General features: G+C 39.8%; 1 protein-coding gene across 5 annotated transcripts in view; it reads left to right on the plus strand.

Annotated features, from left to right (window-relative positions):
• ZNF462 (zinc finger protein 462) overlaps positions 1-13,670 on the plus strand; it is a 73,124-nt gene that overhangs the window by 55,928 nt on the left and 3,526 nt on the right. For all 5 annotated transcript variants that reach the window (XM_040541109.1, XM_040541111.1, XM_040541113.1 and 2 more), the window contains 3 exons: positions 1,733-1,869; positions 7,301-7,524; positions 9,980-10,112. In XM_040541109.1, coding sequence (XP_040397043.1) covers positions 1,733-1,869; positions 7,301-7,524; positions 9,980-10,112 — 494 coding nt within the window. The remainder of the gene's footprint in view (positions 1-1,732; positions 1,870-7,300; positions 7,525-9,979; positions 10,113-13,670) is intronic.

Below are 13,670 nucleotides of genomic sequence, written 5' to 3' on the forward strand. Positions count from 1 at the left end.
TCCTTGCAGTAGCTTTTACTTGCTGAAGGAGATGGTACAGGTAGTGCTTTTTCCTTAACATATGCAAGTAGAGGGTTTTCCTTATCCTCAGGTGTGAAAATGTTCTTTTAAAAAATAAGGTCATTTCCTGGTGCAACTGGCATGAAGCATGAGAAAAAGAAAAAAAAAAGTGTTTTAAGGAGATATGAAAAGTTATATCCCTTTCTGAAGAAACCTCTCTCATGTAATTTTATTTCTCCCATTGTTTATCTAGCTGGAGTGTGTTCTCCAGAGTAACTGATAGCACGTAGAGACATTTCAGCAAATCCAATTAGATGTTGCAGAATGTAAAATCTCAGCTGTCTTGTGTGTGTGTTTTAGCTGTTGTTCCCTAAGGAAAAAACGCTTATGCACCTGTGCATCATTTCACTCTGATATGCTGGACCCTCAAGCCTAAGTCCCCTAGCTGCCATTTGAGATCTCAAATATGTTAAGTACTTAGGAGACTAGTGACAGTAAATAGTATGATTGAGTACAGGAAAGACGTTCTGTTAAAGAAAATGTTGAGCACAAACCTTATCAATCTCCACTAGAGCAACTTTTATTTACATATCTTCAGGCCCCCCCTGCCTTTATGGTACAATTATGCTTTATACCCTGATTGCTATCTGTCTTAAAGATTACCAGTTATCATTAGATCCATTAAATCTGCTCACATCTTGCTAGTGCCTTTTACTGAGATGAAGTAAAATCATCTTAAATCAAATGGCAATTAAAGATACACATACTTGCATAACGGAGTTGTATTTCTTCATGTGGTATCTCAAACTTTCAAGAACTAAGTCTTCTTTTGGAAGTACACTGTGTTTTCTCCCTTTAAAAAAAAAGGGTAAAAAAGCCCATACAAATCCCCTCTTAAGCTCACTGTAGAAACTTAAATGCATGAAAGCACTCACTGAAGTTGATAGAAATACAACTGTAGAATTTGATGATCACTGTCTTGTGCCCAATGCCACTTGTATTAGTAAGTTGTTCAAGCTAGCAGTCTTGCAGAACTTCAGTGAGGACTTTTAACTCAAGTTCAATGTGGCAATTTCACTAGTTTTTGCAGGCTTTACCACTACCTTAGGAAAAAAAAAATAACTAGGTCCCCCAAGTTTACAGACACCTCTTATTTCAGTAGTTGAGCTTGTGGTTAGGTAGATATATAGTTAATTTTCTCTATATGGAGGAAGAGTTGCATGTCTCTTACAACTTTTAAGTATGCCTGTAACATAATATCACAATGGTCTTGTCTTACAAAGACAGAGGTGGTTAAGAATGTTATTTGCCTCCAGAAATACATCTGCATTCACCCCTGCAGTGCAGAACAGTTAGATTTTACTCAAGTTGCTAAAAAATATTTTTTTGTTAGAAAAAGTACACAGAATATTTCAGCCTGAAGACAAATAATGAACATAGAAGATGGGAATTCTTTTGCTATCTTAACTATAACAATGTGACTATAGAGCAACCCATGCAGAATATATTGTCAGAATGTGTGCCAGTTACTTGAGGATACAAGCCTACAAATACTTTTGCTCATGTGTTACTCATGTGAGTCGCCCTGCTGCAATGCCATGTGGCACTGCGAAGACAAGGCTGAGTGGTATCTGTATCATTTTACAAGACACTTTCCTTATAGAGCTGTGACACTTCATCGTTCACTGCACACCTCTTTTGACTGCTTCCATCTCTCCCTCCTGTTTCACAGATCTGCTTTTACTATGCACGTGGAAGCTGGGCATTCAGCAGTTCCTGAGGAAGGACCCAAAGACCTTCGCTGTCCTCTTTGCCTATATCACACCAAATACAAACGCAACATGATTGACCACATAGTTCTGCACAGAGGTAATGATATTGCTGTATGTGTCTGTCTGATGAGGGAAATGCTGAACGATGCCTGTGTATTTCAGACTGGCTTCATTAAATTTTCACCTCTCTGTGCTTGAGCACAAGTATGTTGAATAGGCCGTCAGGACACCAATAGGACATCAGGCCTTCAGTATTTTTTGTTCTTTTCTAAATCATACATCTTAATAGTTTCCTGTAAAATTCAAATCTGTTGAAACAGGACAGATTCAACCTCTCTAAAGTAAAGCTTAAAAACAATTTTAATAGTCTTCAAGCACCTATTTACCAAGAGTAGCACTAATTTACAGCTTTGATCTAGGCTAGAGTTGTATACTGCTTTTGTCCTTGTTATTGTAAAGTCCTTGCTATCAAAAATTCTGGGGCACAGTATACCAACTAACTGTAGAGGACCCAGAATATCTCTTGATTACTTGCTTGAAATCTTTCTCTTCATGATGTGTCACTGTTCTTAGGATCAAAACAAGAATGATCATGTTTTATTTTCTTTAAGACTTCATTTCTTTCTGCTCCTCTCCCTTCTTTTTTTAACCCAGCTAAAAATGGGATTAGGGATTTCTATATTGTATTAACTGCAGGCTTACTAGCTCAGAAGAGACAGCTGTTTACGCTCTCTGGGCTGGGATTCCTGCCCGTAGCTATCACATTTGATGCTTGTAGATGGTCTGTTGGCTGCCGAAATCCAAACCCATGTGTTGGGATGGCACTCTGCCTGCTTGCAGGTTGGGCAGAGTTTCACAGTAGGATACTGGTGGTGTGCAAACACAAGTTTTGCATGCCATCTTTTTCCTGGAGGAGATCCTGGTGTGACAAGCGCTATCATAATTCCTTATAACATAGCACTTACCACTGTTGGTTACTTAAAGTCCTTCTTGTACCAAAGGAGTGAGGTTGGCAGACTTGATACATATTTCTATCTCCTAGCACGGCTATTCTGAGGAAACATCTGGGAAAAAACGACCTGTCAGTGATTCAAAAAGCACATTACAAAGCTGCTTTATTTGGTTGTAAAAGTTTGGCAGATGCTTTTACTTCCTGTCTTTGAAGGTGTTGCAGTGTCAGATTTTGCCCAGCTTCAGGGCATTTTCCAGAATTATCTCTCTTCAGAAGAGAGGACGGTTTAGTTAACCCCTGTACAGTAGACTGTGTGGTTCCAAGTGATGCCAACGTGTGCTCTTGTTTGTGGCTGTGCCAGAGCACCAGTGAACACTGCCAGACGTTTAAAATACAGATAGACAGACTGAGGAAAGGACATGATGGACTTAGTTAGGAAAGTTTCCATCAAACATAGACTTTACACTGGGAGTGTCTAGCTGCAGTAGTGAAAGAACACTTCATGTAGCTGTGCTGCCTCTACAGAGGTGTTTCTGACCCATTGCAAGGAGGTGGTTACCTCCTGAGTAAGGGACACTGTGGATCTGTTCTTTTGTTTTGCTGTTGCTTCAAATGCACAAACCAGCCTTGAGCCATTGTGCTGTTGGGAAAAAAAAAAAAAAAAAAAAAAAAAGATAGCAAAGGACATGATTGTACACCTGCTCTAGCACTGGAAGAGGTAAAACTGAGTAAAAGAAGTTTTAATAAACAAAACAGAACAAACAAAAAAAAAGGTGCCCCTACAATTTTGTTTATTGTTTGGCAGCAAAAACAGATGATTTTGACAAGATTTAACATGCACCGAGGGAGAAAATGAGAGATGATGAACACAGTCTGGGATAGCCTTCTTCTTTTATAGTCATTGCATTGATAAAACAAGAGTATAGTTGTGATCTGTGGTCAAAGAAAATCAGTTTTTAGGTAGATGGAGTGGTGCAGTGTGTAAAATCAAGAGTGAAGGATTTGATCCATTTCATGTTCCTCCTGTGTAAAAAGGCACATTTACAGATGCATAACTCTTATATTACTTCCAAATTGTTGCACCTGTAGTCCTTGACGAAACAGCATGTGCTTGAAATGGAGAGTATATTTGCGTCTTAATCAGGGTCTGTGGAAGTTGACATTCACAGGCCTAAAGCATTATAAGCTCTAAGGCTGAATGGCTTGTGAGAAATAATTAGACAAGAAATTTGCATCCCCATGAGGACATGGGCAAACAGGATGCTTCCAAGAGCCTTCTTGCACGTGTAGCCTATTCTGTTCAATCAATTCCTTATCAGTGTAAAAGCTGTTCACCATCCCTTCTGCAGGCACAGGTGGAGCACAGACTCATTGCCTTTTGGTGGGCCATATTGGGGGAATGACACATCTAGAGGATTTGGTCCTCTGTTATGCGGGCAGGTGAAGAGATAGAGCGTGGTTCTTGCGTTCTTTCTGGCTTTTCTGACAGGCAAGCATGGGAACCTTCTACAGAGGAGACAGAAATCTTGCTCCATGGCCAGCAGAACTATTGGCCTTTAACTTAGTCTGGACGGTGTGATTAGGTTTCATGATCCCTTCCAGCAGCATTTTGGAACACGTTGATATTTTTCCAGGGCTGAATGCAACTTACCAAGATCAGTGTTAGGTCTACTTTAATGTCCTTGGGAAATTATATTTTCTTCTTTTAGTGATCATTTTACTCTCTTGCTAGTAGAAATGATGATTTTGTTCTTCCATTTAATAGAAACTGCACCCATTTATCTCAAATAGTAAGTTCAAGATAAAATATTCAAATTTCCAACTTAATCTACCCCCCAAAAGGCTTCATTGCTGCCTGTGCCGATTCCTTACACATGGTTGTTTCTGCTGTTATCTCTTGTACACACAGCTTCATTCATACATGCAGAACCCTTGTGGTCTGCTTGCTTTTGGCTACTGAAACACAAAATGGTATGTGTTCTGTGACTGTAGCTTGTATTTACATTCATTACAGGCAAAAAATGCATATGTGCAAACACCCAACAGTACCAAATAATTTTTCTGTAGGCTCAACAGATAGTAGGACTATTTTGTTTGCACTTGGTTTACATTTAAGGGAAGGAAATGAGTTGTGTGTGCTATAGTCTGTTGGTGAGTAAAGAATTTTCCTTGTTAACAAAGGACTGATAGAGTCATGGTCTTTTTTATGACTCTAGACAAAAAATATATATCTGCTTTAAGTAGCAAATAACTAGCACGTCAATGGCCTTTCAGTGTGTTCTCTGATCTGCACTGGAATTAAGCTGAATGTTTGCGTCTAATTTATGATTGAATTTCCTAAACTGAGATGATGCTGTTTAGGTGTTTGTTTTGTTCTTGTTTTTTCTTAGACCTCTTGATACTATTCCACAATTCATGACATCTTTTCCATGAAGCATATATAGAAGTCTTTGTTTCATAGAATCATTAAGATTGGAAGAGACCTTCAACATCATCTGGTCCAACTATCACCCTTCTACCAATGTCACCCACTAAACCATGTCCCTAAGAGCCAGGTCCAACCTTTCCTTGGACACCCCCAGGGATGGTGATGCCACCACCAAATTAGATTAGTTTAGACACTGCTTAAGTCTGAAGAAATCTACACTTGAGAAAAGAAGCTAAGTCTTTCGATTTTGTCAGAGGCTTTATGGTTTGCTGTAATTTTGCCAGTTGCTCACATATGATAAATGTGTTCTAAATGAGTAATTAAATACAGAAAGCTTTATAGGGGCAAGCCAGATATAAGAACATCACCTTACAAAATGTGAGGTTCTGGGTCCAAATCACCCTGCGAGTTCCAAAGTAATTTCTTGGAGGTATCACACTATGAGCTTATCAAGTAAAAGTTTTAAATCATCCCCTAAAAGTAAAATCCTTCACTCTAGAACTTATGTTTATCTTGCTTTTCTCATGTTACTGTGTTGCTTTTCATTTGAGGAGTGTATGTGTAATTGTGAGAAAATAGGGTTTCCTGATGTGAGCTAGGAAATGCTGAGTTACTCCAGAGTAGTAGATAAAACATTTTATACTATCCCAAGTTTTAGTGTTTTGTTTTATGTTTTAAATCTGTGCCATGTGCTATAAGAAAAGGGAATTTTCAGATATTTTAGTTGGTGTTTCTCTTTTTGGATGCTTAACTTAGCCTTTTCACTTTTGAAACCAGCTGCTTCACTTATTCAGCAGGTCCAAAAGCACACAGTAGCAACAAGCTTCTAAAAAAATCTTTGACCACAGAACCACAGCTTTAAATTCTGTTGTCTCTTAGACTATATTTTCCCTTCCCTGCTTTCCACACCAAATGGCCACAACTTAGTGGCTCTATAGCTAGAGAAGCTGTTATTGGTGTAGAAAAGAATCACAAGTCCTCCAGGTTTTTTAGAGATTTTGCTTTTTTGAAGTGGCCAAAGTGGTAGTTATGAGGTAGGAAAACTTCTGTATTCTGGGAGAAGCTGAGGAGGATGGAATATTTTCATGGGCTGTGGAAAAGGTCTTGTGAGCAGTGGTGGCACATGGATTGGCTGAAGATAAGAGAATAGTGGAGCTTTTACCACCTTCCAGAAGCCATAAGTGACTTTGTATTTCTTTGGTTGTCTTGTGTTGTGATATTACCCTCCTTGCTGAAGAAAATGGCCCATTTGCTCAGACTTGTACGTGGATTACCACATCTCATTCCTGTACCCTTCTTGTCAACCACCTGAGATTCAGGCCTGTTTTTTTTTTCTCATTTGTTTTAATATGTTAAGGATGACCTGCATGAGGAGGATCAAACTCCTCCTTTAATCTGCAGTCCATAAGGGATAACAGTACTAAATTTCAGTGTTCTAATTAAGAAAGGCCAGTTAAATAACAAAAGCCCATAATAAGGACCTTCCGGTGACCCTCAGCTGAAGGGTCAAATTTGGGATTTCCCTTATGCACACAGTTTGGGGAACACAGTGGATGAGAGTTACATCAGATTCTGGTTCTGTCAAAAGACTGAAATTAATTGCTGCTCTGTTAAATATCTGTATTTTGTTTGAGAAGCGGAGAGTTTAAAAACTCAGCAAGAGCATTTGCTGTACATGCTTGTATCCCTGATCTGAACTGTGGGAGGTGTGACATGATGTGTGTGTAGATTTTGAATCTGAGCTTTCTAGCAGTTATGGATGTGTTGGGAGTTTCTGGTGCTGGCTGAACTGCACAGTCTCTTCCAGAAAAAGGTGCTGCCTTACTTGCCCTCACAGTCACGAGTGAGTAGCTTTGAATATCATTTGCTCCAAAACCTCCATTCCCATCCTCTTTACCCAATGAGTAGTTACATTTGTGGGGACATCTGCATCTGTAGTCTTAGGGGATTAGCCCTGTTGTTGCAGAGAATTTTTTTTTTTGTATGTGTGTGTGCGTTACTCCAGTTTGGGTCCCGCTCCTATGTAGGTGGATTTGCATACCCTTATACAAGATTCTGTTCTTTGTGTGGGTGGTAGTTTCCAAGCTGTTGACACGTGGCCTGGTATTTCATAAAATTTGTTAAGTGAACGTTGTCCTGTTCCTACAGAAGAGCGGGTCGTTCCCATTGAAGTCTGTCGTTCCAAACTGTCAAAGTACTTGCAGGGAGTTGTTTTCCGCTGTGATAAGTGTACCTTTACCTGCTCCAGTGATGAGAGCTTGCAGCAGCACATAGAGAAGCACAATGAACTGAAACCTTACAAATGCCAACTCTGCTACTATGAGACCAAACACACAGAAGAGCTGGACGCTCACCTTCGAGATGAGCACAAGGTAATTACAAAATAGTTTAAATTAGTAACTATCTACTCCTTGCAAAGGATGTATTTAGTTTACTTGCATGTTAACTCTGATTAAGCCAACCTGCCTTCTCTTCCTCCCACCCCATGACAATCTGAAAACTAATCCCATGTTGGATTTTACTTCCTGTTTTTTTTTCTTGTTTTCTTTAGAAAGTCAAAACTGAGAGTTTCTAAAACTGTTAGATTGATCAGAACTGGCAAACTATTTTCTGCAAAGTGTGATCATCTGGAAAAGGCACTTATGAATGGTATTTTTTTTAAAGGGAAAAAAAGAAAAAAGAAAAAAACATTACAAAACAATATTAAGGCTATATGATTCAGCTTTTCTAAAAGGCAGGAGATTCCAAACATAAGATTGCTCTGGCAACTTCAGCAGCATGTAGTGCCATGCATATTTTAATAACAAAGTGGGCAATACCTTCCGTTTACATTTAACACCGGAAAGATAAACTGCAAGTGTAATTAGGTCCTAGCTTAAGACTGGGTTGGAGTTTTTGTGGAATCCATGAGTACAGACCTAATCCAGTCTTTAAGAAGCCGCTACAAGATTTCCCACAGACTCCTGTTAACTTTGAATTTCTGTAGCTGTGAACTGTGTATCTGGGAGATACTGAAGTTCTAGGACTTAGTTGTATTTTGGAGTATTTATCAGAGTATTTTCTTGTTACATTTCCAGGGCAGGCAGCTATTTGTTTCCATCTATTGGGGCTGAGCTGCCCAAGTCCTCGTTAAAACTCACTCTCACTTCATTAACTGAACAACACTTCCCTTACCTCCAAACATGTTTATGTTGACAGTATTAGCAGATCAGGAGTCCCAGCAAAACTCTTTGCACTTAAAAAATAAATAAATAAACAAACAAACAAACAAATAAATGTTTGGCTGTCTTGTAAAAACAGACTCTGTAAACTTAATGTTGGCCAGCTGTGCTTATTTTTATTTGTCTTCTTCTTTATAACTCTTCAAGAGTCTTCTGCAATTCATGTGGTGCATGAGATGCTCCTCATTTTCCAATCACCACAGCAAAAGCCCTGGCATATCTAGGAGACATTAATCCTCATTCTTTTCACAGTGGATCAGAATGGGAAGATTATTCCTCACCTAGCTTTTCCTTCCAGTTTGTACCTGCAATAATGATCCCAATAGTTTACAGTATCTTTTCTATGTCTGTCTTCAATAATTTATATCTTACTAATTTGTGTCCAAGTTCTGGGCTCAGATACCCAAGTGATATATTGCACCTTAAAGAGTTCCTGTGTATGAACTGGGTTGAATTAAATGCCTTGCATGTGGTCCTGTCTGTTTAAGTCTCAGTGGGTAACGTGTCAAGTCAGAGAACCTCGTCCCAGCTGTCTGTAGGTAGTAGTTCTAGGAACCTGATTACTTGTACACCACTGCGTTTAGGATAGATTGCTATTTGGAGATATACTAGAGTCTAATTCATATGACCCTTAGGTTCATTCAGATTCCCTTTTCTGCAGAGGCATAAAAGATAGCCAGTGGGGGTTGGTATTTCATTCAGCATCTTGCAGGAGGTGTTGTACTGCACTCATTCCTCTGTCTCCGTCCTCTCTGCCTCTGTAGCTCAGTGCCTGTGCTGCTGGAGGGCTGTCTTTTTGTGTGAAAGCTGAATCCAAAATCCTTACCAGCAGTGATCAATGAGCTCAGAGGGCTCTCGTCATCAAATAAGTATTAGCCATAGTTTCCTGGTCATGCTTCCACTGTCTGCCTCTACTGTAAATCTGGACTGTTCCTCTGCTGTTTCTAGTGAATGTGGTAGAGTTCCTGACTTCTGTGCCCTAAGCTGCTGCTTACATACTGCTGCCTTGAGCTATTAAGTGCTGGTGCACTTTACCCTAGGGTTAGCTGAGTTTAACTGCTGGGTGAAATGTTCACATTATAGTCTATATATCAGTTTGCAAAGCACTTTGAAGCTGTTCGTGAGAATTAATCTGTTATTAATGAGTGAAAGTGTACATGGTGTGCAGCAGCCATGTGCTTAGTAAAGGACTCATCCTTTCATGCGTGACGCTGAATGAACCAGCCACAAACAATTTTCTTTCAATATGAGTGTGCAATGGCAATGTTTGATCGTCATAGTAGAATGATCCTGTAAAAGTAGGATACAACTTAGTACTTTATATTTCTTGGACTTCTTTAGTTTTAATACCTCAAAGACAGGAAGAAATGAGGATAATTTACTGAATGGCATTAATTTTTGAAAACCACAAAATGAGAAACACAGATAAAACAGTGAAAAATGAGTTGTTGTTACTGAAAATAAATGAGTGTTAATTTGACCAGGTCTGCATGTCACCTGTGGCTGAGTGGCTTTGGGGTGTACTGGATTTCATTTTGCATATGTGGTGTTTTTTCTGAGTAGCTGATGGTCATGCTGATTGCTGACAAAAATGTTTTTGTCAAAGGTGAGTCGTAATTTTGAGCTGGTTGGACGGGTTAACTTGGACCAGTTGGAACAAATGAAGGGAAAAACAGAGAGCTCCAGCAGTGATGAGGAAGAAAAAGAAGACGAGTTAAGCCCCAAAACTGAAGAGAGAGGTCAGTACAGTGCTTTTTTCTTTTTCTTTTAAGACACAGCAACGTGCCCCACCAGTCCCAACACGGAAGGTCAGCTGTTGACTCTACAGCACATTCCAGCAGAGTCATGTAGGCATGCCAGGAGGAACAGAATGGAGCTTTTGTGAAGACACCATTCCTGGGGGTATCTCATGTTTCTAATCCTTATTGCAAGTTTTCAGTCTGTTAAGAAAATACGTACTATGAGAAAATGCAGATAGGATCTTTGACTTTATCTGCCCATGCAGATAACATCTATAAGGTCTTGGAAAACTATGCAAGCAGGGAGTACTTTAGAGGTCTCTCAGATTTTCTGTGTTGGTAATCAGTTTTTAGCTTCTCAGTTGGCAGTGTTCAAGCAAGGGATGAAGGAGTCATGGCCAAACTTTTTTATGGGCTGTTCCTAACTCTGTGCCCAGCATTCCTTCCTTCTTAGAGAGCTAGTCCTGTTGTAGTTGTTGCGGTTGGCAGCTCTAGAGCCAGGGTAGGTCCATGTCCAATGTATACCATTGTGTATTTATGTGCATAAGTGCATTTCTATGAGTAATCCCACTTTAGCAAGGCTAGGGCATGTACTCGCTAATGCATTTGGTTTGGTCAAAGTTATATCAATAGGGAAAAAGTAATACCCTTATAAATCAAACCGGATGTTGTCCTTGCCCTCTCCCAGTATGAAAACCAACTTATTGCAAGTATCTGGTCTAAATTGTGTGTTGTTTAGTTTGCTGTGGTGTTCAGTTCATTGGTCAAATACAGTATGTTCATGACTCTTTAATAAGTCCTGCGATGCCTCGATGTTGGGATCCTGGGGGTCATTCACCCTCCAGGTGCCAATGACTGCAGTTAGCTAAGTTTATATGTACTTAAGTAAAGATATGCCATGATGTTTACCTTTTTCCTCCTGAATTTTCAACTTTCAGTGAAAGGTTTGATTTCTAACACATACAGGAGTTGTTCACAAAAGAAAAAGTGTCTCCCCAAATCATTTTAGACCTTGAAAAATTAAGATTTCTGGATTCACAAGTTGTTTTCAGAACAAGAGAGGTGTAGTTCATTTCTCTCACCTTCTTAATAGCCAGGCCCCAGTGTCTTGGCTTTTGTTTAGTGTTCCTGCAGCATAAATTCAGTCTGTGCTTATCAGTAGCACTTCAAGTGTAGTTAATGATAGTTTTTATTTAAATGAGAAAGGAAGCTAGTGAGATAGGAAACCATTTACATTTTAATGAAAAGTATCCTTCACAAGATCTTAGGTAGCAGCAGTAGAAAAATCAGAGGACCTACTAAAGGGATATTAGCTCCATATGCATTTCAAAGTTCAGGGTTATTAAGTGTGAAAGCCTGCTCAGGTGTCAGTTCAGGCAGAGCTTCAACCCTCAGAGGTTCATGACTGGAACACTTTGCCTACAGGACCACCCCCCTCCTGGTTGCAGATACAGCACAGTGATTAATGTTTTGGATAGACCCACAGCTAGTAAAGGATGAAGAGTCACGCTGACCTTGTGAGGATTACCTTAGCATTACACAGAAGCAGTGCTACTGAAGTGACCATGGAAACTGTGATATCCAGTACAAGGGGAAGAAGATGCTGTCTGCCAGGCCTTACAAATCCCTGTAAATGTGCTGTAGGGAGGGGGACAGCTGAAGGTGAAGTTCATTGGTTAAATTGGCTTTAGGATATTTCTTTTTGTTACATTTATGGTGCAAGTGTAAAAACATCGCCTTCTCTGTTGGAGATTTAAACTTACAGGGAAAATAGATAAGTGTTATCTGTGTGTTTCATGTGATCTATAGTTAAGCAAGGGATAGTGTGTAAACAATTCTAAGTTTTATTCTGTACTTTTTCCACCTGTGTATATCTCATCAGCGGCTGGCTAAAAAGGGATTTGTGCATGATTGTTTAGATGACCAATTAAAAAAAAGCATGCATGTTTTCTGGCTTGTTTTGCAGGTATTCTTTCCTGACTGGACGATAAGGGTGATGTTTCACCATTATTAATTTTTCTCCTTTTAATCTGTTACAACTTGTAATGTTTTATACTATAATAGATTGAAGAGGATTGAATAGGAAAACATTTATGCCTACTGCAGAAGTTGTATTTACTGTATTTTTCTTGCCAAGTTGTAGTTTACCACTTTAAGGTGCAAGATCCGAAGTACATTTTAGAAAAATGTCCCAGTGAGACAGGAGCTGAAAGTGTGATTGGATGCAGAGTTGCATGTTGACATCGTCTCCCAATGGATTTTTAGAAGATACTTCTAACGTAGAAATGGTTTGCTGTGTTAGCAGAGGACCAGACCCATGCTTTTAAATATTGACTGCCACAGTGGCTAATGGTGTCACAGCTTTTAAACCACATCAAACTGTGCAGTCTCATATTCCTCTTGGGGGTGCTTTTGATGATTCTAGCCTTTTGTGGTGTTAGCAGGAAGTGGGATTTGCTGAGAGTGCCTCTTTGTGCTCTTGAGAATCTGGAAGCAAATGCTGCCTGAACCCTCTGAAGTCTGTGACTTTGGCAGAACCAGGGTTTCTTTCCATGAGTCAAACGAGCGGCCTAGATTCACCGCTTTGACTTGAGGCTGGAATGCACAGTACTGAAGGTGCAGAGAGGAGTGTGTTGCTTCTCCAAATGGACTACTGGGGCAGTGGACCAAAGAAGAACGAGTGCCCATGCGAGCAGACAGAGATGGGTATGTCCCCTCAGCAGAGCTGAACAGCTGTTTTTGGTGGGAAAGGAAAACAATGTTTTGTTTCTAGTGAAGGACAGCAGAAAACATAATGACCTGGAAGGAAGAAGATGGCAGGGGCTGGAGAGGAAAAAGAGGGTGTTTGTCATACACCACAAAAAGAAACACTGCCCCTGCTAGAGATTGTGTCCCAGATGACCTCTGTCTCACCAGAATCTACTTCCATGGTAGAGGGGGGAAACAGGGAAGGATCCAGAAGTGCTTGTACATAATATTATGCAAAAACAAAAAACAAACAAAAACACAAACAAACAAGCAGACAAACAAACAAACAAAAAAACAACAACAAAAAAAAACGCCACCAAAACTGAAGACAAGTCAGGTGTCTGTGCAGTTTGTTACCTCTCATCCGTCTCATTCTCAGGCCCCAGAGAAGAGCAGCTTCTGATACTCCTTCAGGGAAGCCGTCCAAATTCACAGCCCTAGAAGCAAAAATGATCAGGAAGTAGGGTGAACAATAGAGTGTATTCTGAAGAGCTGGTGGATTTACTAGAGTAGCACTTGCTAATCTTAATGGGAATTGCAAATATAAATCCTCCCTATTTGTTTCAGCAAAATATCCTCTGTAGTACATATCTCTTCTTTGTAGAGAACCAGAACGAAGTTCCTATTGTGTACTATATGTCAGGCATATTTCTTGTACAGAAGAGCAACTTCTGCTTCCAGAACATCTGCCCTCTACAAATATTTGTCCCTGTACCATGTCTGTGTGTTGCAGTGTACTTATAAATTTGTACCACACACATGGATTAAGATCCAGATGGATTTCCCCATCCCTGGAAGTGCTCACAGCCA

Source organism: Cygnus olor, chromosome Z, assembly GCF_009769625.2.
Source record: "Cygnus olor isolate bCygOlo1 chromosome Z, bCygOlo1.pri.v2, whole genome shotgun sequence".
In the NCBI taxonomy this organism is placed as follows: Eukaryota; Metazoa; Chordata; class Aves; order Anseriformes; family Anatidae; genus Cygnus; species Cygnus olor.